General features: G+C 32.0%; 1 protein-coding gene, 1 non-coding gene and 1 pseudogene across 2 annotated transcripts in view; 1 reads left to right on the top strand and 2 right to left on the bottom strand.

Annotated features, from left to right (window-relative positions):
• Window positions 1-12,295, bottom strand: part of LRP1B (LDL receptor related protein 1B) — a 1,191,264-nt gene that overhangs the window by 13,839 nt on the left and 1,165,130 nt on the right. The window contains 1 exon segment of the mRNA XM_049772845.1: window positions 4,830-4,906. Within this exon segment, the coding sequence (XP_049628802.1) occupies window positions 4,830-4,906 (77 nt within the window).
• LOC126010228 (uncharacterized) lies at window positions 511-590 on the bottom strand (annotated as a pseudogene).
• On the top strand, window positions 10,903-11,035 carry LOC126010113 (small nucleolar RNA SNORA51). The gene has a single exon (XR_007496250.1). It is a non-coding gene; the product is annotated as a small nucleolar RNA SNORA51 (small nucleolar RNA).

Raw genomic sequence — 12,295 nt, forward strand, 5'->3', positions numbered from 1 at the left:
ACAACTGACTTCTGGGATGCAAGAGCATAGCCAGAGTGCAGATTCTGGGCTATTGCCTTTTCCCAGAAAATGAGAACTAAACCTTAGTGGATTTAGTTCTCTCTTCCATAATACCTCTAAAATAATAGCGCCCATCTCAGTGAAGATAGAATTCCTGGAATTTTTCTACTTCTAACTAATCCCTTATTTTGCATCTGAAGCTAGTTTGCAAGGAACCACCTTGAGTTGTGACCTTCTTTGTAATTCATAATTCTGACTGCTTACACCCATAGCTTGATTTATTTTTTTATTTTTAAGCTTCTTTTGTAATTGTAAACATTCTTCTCAATACCTATGACTGGCTTTTGCCAGATGTGTTTCCCCATACATTCACTGTGTGGTCTCATTTTCTTCATATTTCACCATCCGTGTACCCACTCTTCTCAAAGAGTACTCGAAAGAATCCTTCTAATGCATCCGGACCCCAAGAGTCAGTCTACAGAGCTGGTGGACCAAAGTTACCCTGCAACACTTTTTTTTTTTTTTACTGTACCTCCTCTTTCTATATAGTCAGTGTAAAGAACACAGCCTGTGGTAAGAATTGGGAGGCCTTATCTTTTTTTTTGATTTTTAATATATATTATATATACATATTATATATACATATATAATGTACATTATATAATATATATAATACATTTGTGTAATGATTCTCAGACAAAATAGAAAAGGACTGGAGGGTCCAACTCCCGACATGAAGCTCACCACAGGGATCATTTAGTGCAGTCACAGAAATAATTACATTGAGAACTATCATAACAAAATGTGACTGAATGGGGGAAGTAGAAACTCTGTCTAGAGTACAGGCTGGTGTGGGGCAGGAAGGAAGGACACTTGGGATATTGGTCATGGGAATGTTGCAACACTTTTTGACACTGTGGTCTCACTACTGTTAATGAAGAGGTGCCTTGATTGTAAATTTCTTCCCTTTTAGTGGTGAGTTCTTTCCAGAATGATCAGTTCCAAATATCATTGTCATATTAGACCTTTCTCTAATTTAACTGCATTCACCACTCTTCAAAGAAGAAAAAAGAATGGCCAAAAGACACATGGAAAAAAATGGGCCACATCACTAATCTTTGGGGAGATGCAAATCTAAACAACAATGAGATATCATTTCACACCACAGAGAATGACACACAGCACGAAGACAAGAACATCCAGTGCTGGTGTGGCTTTGGAAAAAAAGGGACTCTCATTTCCTGCTGGTGGTAATGCAGACTAGTTCAGTCTTTTTAGAAAAGCTATATGAATAATCCTCAAGAGACTGAAAGTTGATCTCCCATATGATCTACCAAAACCACTCACAGAGCTATATACCAGGAACACAAAAAAGAGAGAATAAAAAATGCCCCCTGCAGTCTTATATTCATTGCAGCGCTGTTTAGTATAGCAGAATCTGGAAACAACCCAGATAGCCAACAATAGATGAGTGACTAATGATACAGTGTTATATCTACACAATGGAATACCATAAAGCCTTTAGGAAAGATGAAGTCACAAAATTTGTTTAAATATCAAAACACATTCCTAAAATATCCATTTTTTCTTACTGCCCATATTCAAAGAGTATTTTTTTTTGTTTTGTTTTTGGGCCACACCCGGCAGTGCTCAGGTTTTACTCCTGGCTGTCTGCTCAGAAATAGCTCTTGGCAGGCAGGGGGGCCATATGGGACACCGGGATTCAAACCAACCACCTTTGGTCCTGGATCAGCTGCTTGCAAGGCAAAAACCGCTGTGTTATCTCTCCGGCCCATTCAAAGAGTATTTAACAAGAATTTAAAAATAGTAGACCTTATCAGAGACAATAAATATAACTCTATAACCTTAGGAAAGATTCTTTTATAAATACCTTTTCTTATTTGAGTTATTATTTGTTCAACTGCTCAAATCTAAGATAATTAGAAATTTTATAGTAATTATTCATTTAAATGTGCATTGATAATTCAATAAAATTTAAATGGTTTACATTTGAAACAAAGGAAAGAACATCAGAACTTAGGCAAGGAGTGAAGCTATGGGTGGGAAGAAGCCACAACTTTATGAAACTCTCATTCAGCAGACTCTATTTTGAAAATATTCCACACAGAGACATTTCTTTATGAGATTATTTTGTCCATGCCCACTATTGAATGGGCATGACACCCTTGAAAAAATTATGCAAATACAAAAGGAAAAAAGAAAGCTTGTGCTATGGTCATTATTTTTTGTTTGCTAAACACTGTCTTCCATGGATCAGGTAAAACATTTCTCTTCTAGGTCGTGAGGAGTGATTCAAAAATTTATCTAATCTATTCAATTTCTCTTTCATAGGAATAACTCTGAAACCCAATAAACTATTACCTGTATGTACCCTATATGATTTAACACCCTTACATAGGAAGAGTTTGTATCCTCTAGCAGCATGAAGAAATAACAGCAAACAGATCTTGACTCCTGTATGTCTTAAATATTAAGGGTGAAATATAGGGTTAATGTGCTGGCAGGTAGGACTTCCAGGAAATGAGCTTTGGAAAATATAAAACTTAAGTTGCCTGGTCCTAAAGTAGTCCAAAAGCTTGAAGAATAATCCTTAGAAATTAAAAACCTGAGTTTTTTCCAGATGATAAAGATGAGGCACCTCCCAGAGAAACATGGACCAGTCAGAAAAAATGCTACTTAAGAATCTAATGGTCATGATAAAGAGTGCCTGCAGAGATAGTACAAAGAGTAGGACACTTGCCTTACAAGTGGACCCTATCAGGACCTACAAGTGCAGAGCCAGGAATATCACTGTGTATAGGCAAAACAAGATAAATCAAAATAACACCAAAAAATGAAAGCACTATTAAGACAGCTTCAGCTGTGATAACACCCTGATTAACATTTTGTATGCTGAAAACTCCAAGCCAAGTGGGAAAAATTATATATAACCTTCTTTCAAAAGCCATTAGAGGATTATTTTACTCAGAGAAGCCCGTGTTCTCTCTGAAACACTCTACCTCTGTCTCTCTTCCCTCCTATCTAAATTTCTTTCAGTAAAACTATTTTGCTTCTCTTAATGAAAAAATAAGAAAAACTGCACAACCATCTTTAAACCCCAGATATCCTTATAGATGAAACTTACTAAAAACTTAAAAAATAATTTGACACCCTATTTCCATTATTCATTTGAGTTTTACCAATATTTAACTTAACTTTTGTCTCTTTAAAATACTTGTATCTTATTTATTATTACTGAAGAAAATAATATAAGAATGACAATATCTCCTTAATAATTCTCAATTTATAAATTTTATGTGTTCATAAGATGACATTTCTAAATATAATTATCATTAAAATATGTTTATAATGGTTAAGTTTCCAAGATCAACTTGTAATGCCATATAAGTCAATGTGACTTTATAATGGCACTAGCATGTATCCTACAATCTGGGGAGAGAGTACTAATTTTCATTTTGATTTTCATTTGAAATATCAAATGTGGTCAAATATTTCTATCATTTTTTTGAAATCAAATTCTTTAAATGTTGGTATAAGTAAAAGATTCGGTTATCTTAGCTTTTTACTCATCACTAATTACTATTCCGTCCAGCCCTCAGAAGAAGATATATATTTTATGGTAATTTCAAAATTCTCTATGATCATGCACCTCTAAACTCTTGTCTCTAAATGTAAAATTTATGCATAAGCTCCTTACTCTAGATCTATGATGTCCTTACTCTAGATCTAAGATGTAGTCAAATAGCAACATTTAAAAAAATTTTTTGAAGTCCATTAGCTCAAATTAATCTCTAAACGTCAGAACATTGAACAATTTAAAGAATATCAAGCAACGATACAAAATACATATGGGGACAAGAATAGCAAATAAAGTAGAACAGAAAATTTGGAGCTAGTGTCTAGAACTATTTTTAGAAATAATACATTTTGACTTTCATATTTTTTATTTTTCCCAAACACCATTGTGTATTTTTACTTATTTTATGAAAGCTTCATCATCCACATTTGGGGAATAGAGGAAAAACAAACTATAAAGTAAGCATTGTCAACCAGTAAAATTACTTTTCTTTTCAAGAATATGTTTACACAGTTGATGGTATTACAGATTTTTTAAATGTTTTCTGCTTATACACACACAATACATATTAATTGGGTAGCTTTATCCTAGACATACATTTTCGAATCATTATACAATCACTTAAAGTGCTTGAAAAATGCATTTTTAAGTGAACTATGATGCTGTAGATAAACACTTATTTCAGAGCCCTTTGCATCTGCACAATAAGAAAATTTTGCAAAATGATGAGCCCTATTTTAATGCACAACAAAACCTGCACTTTACAAAGAAGCAATAAATCAATTATGATCCTTTGTAAGAAATACTAATTAATATACTTTAGCCTATCAAGCTTATTTTTACAACATGTTGAAATGCATTCAAGAAAATATTTGCTGCTCTAAGTAAAATGTAATTTCTTTTAACTTTGCTGTTGTTTTCTCACATCCATTGTGATATTTTCAGCCTTTGTAGCTGACAAGCAGTTTCCTAAGAAAAAATTATGCTAACTTTGCATATGCATATCCTGAAGGCTTTCAAAAATTGGGATAAACTGTCAAGACCTAAAAGAGCATATAAAGATGGGAAATGTTAGTTAGGTAAGTACTGTTTTATCTTTCAAAAAACATCTGGATTGCATGGAATCTCTTATAAAATTCCAAATGGAAATTTTCCAAGTGTAAACTTAGTCAAAAAAAGATTTGATATTCTCTAGAACATAGTACAAACAGAATTAACCTGAGGAACTTACTTGTACTGATATGATCAGATTTGCTGCTCTTCGGAGCTGGTCTCTCACACTGTGTACCTGACCAGTTGGTGGAACATCTAGAAAAAATTTAAAAATATCAGTAGATAAAATTCACAAGTCAAATGAACTATTATTTTCTACTATGTAAAATAAAATTGTGATCCAGATTCATGGATAAAAGGAAGATATCCTCATTATTTTCAGTTTTCTGAAAATAGCAAATTCAATTGGATTTTACTCTTTGATGTCCTTTATAAAATTAGATTTACAATCATAGAACTTTCATTCTAAAATAGTTCACATTTTTGGGGGCAGAGTGGGTAAGGCATTTACCTTGCACATAGCTGACCCAGGTTCAATCCCTGACATACTATATTGTCCCCCACGCCTTCTAGGAGTAATTTCTGTGCACAAAACTAGGAGTAATTCCTGAGTCTGTCAGGGTGTGCCTCCCCAAAACAAAACAAAACAAAACAAAACAAAATTTTTACATTTTATATATTTAGCAACTTCCAATTGCATAAGTCCAAGACTGAAATCTTACAAAAATAGGGAATTAATTTGCCAAGTACTAAAAGTTTGTAAAATTGAATTGGCCATTCAAACAAATCCTTCTTTATTAAGTTTTGGCTTTTTCTCCCCCACCAAGTCCAAAATGGAATAAACTGTAAAATAGCAGATGATCCTGTCTCAAAGTACAAATTCTAGAATTTTTACTTTCTTACTGACAAATAAAAAATATAGTGTACTTTTCAATTAAAACCACACTTTATTCCAATAAAATAAGGAGAATATGCCCAAGTTTTTATTGGGCAAGATTGTCTTCTCAAATAGGCAACTATGACTAGACATTGCTTAAAATATAGATCCGAATAAAATGCATTATTTAAAAATAAATTGCAGTTAAGTGTAATTAACTAGTTATATCAAAATAAATGTTAAAATATGCTTTAGCTATGTTTAAGTGTTGCATATTGGCTAACACAAGATGCCTCGGTGTCTGTCAGAGGAAATCCACCGAAATATCCTTTAATTGGTTCCAGTTCTTATTAAAATGACTGTCAGATACGAAAATATCATTAATAGTTGTGCTCAATAGAGCAACAGCTTCCAGAAACATTTTGACTAGATCTTTTAGGCATAATGACCAAGTAAAATAACCGCAAATTCAAGTTCTTTGCCAAGTCTGTCATAGCCAATTCAAATAACTGAATCTGTTTTAGGAACTGTGTTTTCAGGATGGTATGTGAATTATCTGAGATATTCATGAAGAAAGTATTGTCTGTCCTAAAGCTTATATGGCATTTCATTAAAAATATAACTAACAAACTCAAATAGTGAACACAAATTATCTTTCATAAAGCATATATGAACTTTAGCATAATTGGCAATATTCTATCAATTACTAATTAATAATTGCAATTATAGTTATGAATTACTAATAACTTGTACATTTATAAGTATAGATTATAATTTATATGAAAATTGTATTATTATTAGGTTATCACTTGTACTGTATTCTAATGTTTTATTTATAATTTAAAATTTTTAAATCACTTGTACTGCATTCTAATGTTTTATTTATAATTTAAAAATTTTAAATCACCGTAAAATATAGTTAAGATGTTGTTGGAATCTTTGTTACAGAACAAAGATTATGTATATATTTTCTTTTCAGAATACTTATAGGCTATACTCCAAGATAAACATTAAAATTGAAAAGTTAAATTCTAAGAAGAAATATATGAAAATGTTTTTTACTGACGTGAGTTAATAGAATGAGCACATTTTCAAATAGTTCTAAAATGTATACAACCAATAAGATAATTGATCTCAAATAATAATTTTTTGTGTGGTGTTTGAGATGAATAATCTAGAAAACAGTTCTAATGCTTCACAACTTTTATAGTTCAACAATTCATAGAAAATTAAAAATACATGCCAGGACAGACTTTTCAGGTTTTTAAAGTAAATTACTACAAATTTATTTTTCTTGTAAGAAATCAGATATTACCCGAATCTTCTTGCCTACTAAAAATGTTTTGCAGGAGCTGATGAAAAAATAAAACACACTGATATATGCATGTATGTGTAAATTAACTGATGAATGAAAGGCCATTTGTGCCCCTTTATTCACTACCAATTAAAAATAGCAACCTTGCTCTATACATGTCCTCCTTTGATTTAAAAAGAAACGTTCTCAATACAATTTACATGAAAGAGGAGAAATAATCTGCATGCATTCCCTGGATGTAATTCTTGAATTATCACAATGACATTCATACATGCAAGAAAATAAGATCTTAGATATTGAGAAATAATTGTCAGTTGACTAGGTTGTTTGGTTGTTTTTTTTTTTTTTTCTTTTTGGGCCACACCCGGCGGTGCTCAGGGGTTACTCCTGGCTGTCTGCTCAGAAATAGCTCCTGGGAGGCACAGGGGACCATACAGGACACCGGGATTCGAACCAACCACCTTTGGTTCTGGATTGGCTGCTTGCAAGGCAAACGCCATTGTGCTATTTCTCCGGGCCCAGTTGACTAGGTTGTTTTTTAATATAAACATATGCCTAAGGAAATTTTAAAAATCATTCCTATAAAATTAAAAAAAATAAATTTTAGAAAATAATATAAAATTTTTAAATCTGAATTATTTAAACAAAATATGTTGTATTTGTTATTAATATTGGTTAGTTTTCTTTTTTATCTATTACTGTGAACTCAGCAATTGTGATAGCTAAACTGCTAGTTGTCATGTTTTTCTTTTTGGAATTTGAAAACAATTTTAAATTTTTACCCTTGAGAATATTTTAATTAATACAAACCGAATGTATATTCTAAATACTGTACCGTAGAACTAATTGTTATTAATAGTTATACATACTAATAAACTGATAATCACCTTGCAAGATTCTCTATGCCATATAAAATTTTTTTGTTTTTTTGTTATTTTTTTGGGTTTTTGGGCCACACCCGTTTGATGCTCAGGGGTTACTCCTGGCTAAGTGCTCAGAAATTGCCCCTGGCATGGGCGGACGGGGGTGCAGGGGGGGATCGAACCACACTCCTTCCTTGGCTAGCACTTGCAAGGCTACTTACTTCTAGTGCCACCTCACCGGCCCCAAAATATTTTATAGTTAGATATAAAGTATGTCCCTCTGCTTTCTTTTACTCTGGTATTCAGTATAATCTCATTTGAAATATTAAGTCAAATAGAAACAATTTTTCTTGTTTTCTATCTCACAAAATTACCACTAAATCAATTTGCTGCTCCATAATTTCCTTTTCTAATGGTTTATTTAAGATCAGGTATTCTTTTTAACTATCTTTATAGAAATCTATAAATTCTTATATTCTGAGTAGAATACAAGGTCAATAATATTAAAGACAGAACTTTAGAGATCAAAAATCTAAATTTATAAATGTATTTATAAATATAATATATAGTGTAATATAGATAAAACATACACAATATAATGTATATTTTATGTATCATATATACAATATATACACTATATAATATGTAAATATAAATATTAAGAATAAAATATATAAAATTTCCAGTTTAGGGGTCAGAGCAGTGGCGCAAGGGTAAGGCGCTTGCCTTGCATATGCTAACCTAGGATGGACCTCAGTTGGATCCCCTAGAGTCCCATATGGTCCCCTAAGCCAGGAGCAATTTCTGAGCTCAAGGACAGGAGTAACCCTTGAGTGTCACTGGATGTGGCCCCAAAACCAAAAACCACAAAACGAAAAAAACCTTCTGATTCAAATCATCATTGAATTAGTAGCATAATCATTTGTTCTATAAAATCTATGATATATGTGTCTTTTTTATCCTTCAAGTAAAATTTATGTTCTGCTCATCTTTAAACCAAATTTTTGCAATCTACTGCTTTCAGCTATTCAGCTTTAAGCAATTATTTTTGAGCTAGTCCTGCATTTCCATACCAAATAATCTTTTCTATTTTTCATCTGTGATCTTTTATTAAAACTAACTTCATAATGTTTCAACCCTTAAAATTATGAAAGTCAGTTTATTCTCAAGTGTTGTTTAAAGTATCATTGTAAATTGATTAATTTTTATTTATTTTAATGATTTGGGGGCTCTCTTCAGCTATCCTCATAATTTACTCATTGCTCTGTGCCCAGAAATTATTCCTAAAAGCATTCCTAAAGATATGAGGATTGAACCCTCGTTTACCATATGCAAAGTAAGTACCTCATCTGCTTTATTTTCACTTTAGCTTACTTTTTATGCATTTTAACATATATGTGCAATATATGTTTTATAAGCTTATATGAGTATGCAATTTAAGCAATCGTTTATTTTTTCACATCATTATGTGAAGGCTAACTTCTAAACACTCTTGAAATAAATAATTGCTTGATAAAGCAAGATCTATTTAATGTTATTTTTTTCTTTCCTACACTACTGCATTAAAGAAAAAGATTTTAACCACTACACTATTTCCTTGACCTTACTTATTCTTCCATTTCTATTAGAGCTTCATGGACAATATGTCCTTACTGATATTATACTTTAGGACATTTACTGTATGTTCTCCAATAGACTGACTTATCACACTGAAATAACTACTCATATGTAGATTCCTATATAACACTCATTAATTAAATTTACTTTAAGCAATGTAATGTTAAATAACTAGTGGCTGTGCAACAAAATTTGCATTTTCAAAAGTGGTTATGATAGAAGCAATTCATAAAATATTCAAGAAACATTTTAGATAATTTATTATGATAGATTTTTTTATACTGTATTCTTACAATGAATACATTCTATTATTTAGATGAGAATATTAGTCATCATGACCAACATGAATTTTGAAAAAGAAGATATAATACTGGTAGTTTATAAACTAGTTTCTAGAAATTTGATTTTTTTTGAACCAGATATTCTCTGACTGTTACTATACAATATTGTGTTGCGAGGATTAAACACTGTAAAATTACGATATTGTTACAATAGTTTGCTTCAACTTTATTATGATCTAGAAAAATAGTTTCTAATAGTGTAGAAGATAATTCCAAGAACTGAGAATACTTTTAGAATATGAAAATAATTTCATATAAATATAAAGATAGAGATATAGATAGATTACTATTTGAGATAGTTATTTAGAAATCTTCACTTGCTAATTTTTGTTTGAAACATGTTACTATCAGAAACAAACTTCACAAAAAAAATGTTTGAAACTTGTTTCTGATAGTAGTTACAGTTTCCAGGACTAGATCTAATAGTTTTTAGGGTAGTATGAGAGGTTGAACTTGGATCTTAGTATAAGAAAGGAATGTGTATGTCAGTTCTTGGAGCTACACTCCCATCTATCAATAACACAAATTTGAATTTTAGCAACAGTGAACTCTATAATTACACACTTAATGGTTTTTTATTTGTTTGTTTGTTTTTGTTTTTTGGGTCACACCCAGCAGCACTCAGGGGTTACTCCTGGCTCTAGGCTCAGAAATCACCCCCAGATGGCCCGGAGGACCATATGGTATGCTGGGATTTGAACCACTGTCCTTCTGTTTGCAAGGTGCCTTGCCACTGTGCTATCTCTCCGGCCCCCACATTTAATGTTTTTTGTATTAGCTCTGAACACAGCCGGTATGACCTGAAAGAACAAAATATTAGTTTATTATAAACAGGAAAGTAATAAATAATAAAATCTAATAAAATAATAATATTTTTATGTATTTCTTTTAGAGAAATTAATGAGAAGTTAATGAAGAGGTGGTCACAAAATATATCAAATTAATAAAATAGATTAATAAAGCATTTTTAAGAACTAAAAAGAAATATAAAAGAAAAGATGGGATCTAGTTTGCCTAAAAGTTAATTTATAAAAGGAAATTTGTTAAGATTGGGAGACAGAAAGCCTGTCTAGAGTACAGGCCTGTGTGGGGTGGGAAGGAAGGACACTTGGGATATTGGTCATAGGAATGTTGCACTGGTGAAGGATATTTTGTGTGTGTGTGTGTGTGTGTGTGTGCATGTATGTATATATCTATAAATATATATATATATATATCAAGAAAAAAAGAAAAAATAAGGCCTCCCAATTCTTACCACTAGCTGTGTTCTTTACACTGACTGTATAGAAAGAGGAGATAAAGTAAATGCACCCCATATACACCTCAATCCAGGCCCTTTGTCTGGTCTGTATTGTGAATTGGGGGACAAAAAAAAAAGATTGGGAGTTGTAGGTGCTTTAGTGATAATATAGGGGTTAAGGAGCTTGGTTACATGCAATAGTCCTAGCTCCATATATCCCACAAGTACTTCCTTTGTCACAGAGGTGACTACAGAACAAGAGCAAGGAATAGACCCTGAGCACTCTGGGGTGTGACAAATTTAAGAAAACCCAAAATATAAACCTCAAATCTAAGTATTATGTCTATATACAGTTTGCAAGTAAATGCAAAAACAAACATTTAGAAGATACTTATAAGAATGCAAAATGAACAATAGTTTATACTACAGCCATTATTTGATTGTTTGTTTCCTTAAACACTGCCCTCCATGGGTCAGGGAAATATTTTTGTTAATTACATCCAGGGCCTAATGTTTTTAAATGATATCCAATCAAATCTAATCTATCTGTTTTATTTTTCTAACTTTGAGAACCTAAAATCCATTGCCTGGGCCTCTTTAACACTGTTAGAGACAAAATTCACTCCCTTTACATAGGCAAATTCTGTAGATTTTTTGTCAGCATGAAGAAGTTAGAGAAAACAGAATATACATTTAAAGATAAAAGGGGGTGAAATCTCTAAGGACTATTATTGTAAGCAGATAGGAGACCCAGGCTTTGAATAGGCTTCGCAATTTGATTGTAATAATGAGCTTCTAGGCAATTATCAAGCATAAAAAGTGCTTAGCTCTTCACACAAAGGGATGAAGAACACAATCATTTAAGACACATATCCTAAATCCTTTGAAGTTGAAACTCCAGGAAAGTATAGACATCCTCGGAAAAGCAGAAGCTAAAATATAAGAATAAGAAAGAAACAACAAGAGTACAAGGTTTTTCCTCTGATAACTCTCAGATTAGCTTTAATATGTGCAGAAAAATCCAGTCCAATACAAATTGGAGATGATTGTGTGTATATATATATATATATATATATATATATATATATATATGTGTGTGTGTGTGTGTGTGTATGTACATATATATATATACATATATATATATAAATTTCTTCCTTTTGCATTTTCCACTCTAGATAAATTCATGCATGCTCTTGAATCCAAAACTATTATCTTCCTTCATTTTTTTTTTAGGCCACACCCAATGGTGCTCAGGAATTACTTCTGGCTATGAGCTCAGAAATCGCTCCTGGTTTAGGGGACCATATGGGACTCAGGGAGATCCAACCACAGTCCATTCTCGACTAGCGTGTGCAAGGCAAACACCTTAAACACTTGTGCCAATGCTCTGG

This window comes from Suncus etruscus, chromosome 5 (assembly GCF_024139225.1).
Source record: "Suncus etruscus isolate mSunEtr1 chromosome 5, mSunEtr1.pri.cur, whole genome shotgun sequence".
Lineage (NCBI taxonomy): Eukaryota > Metazoa > Chordata > Mammalia > Eulipotyphla > Soricidae > Suncus > Suncus etruscus.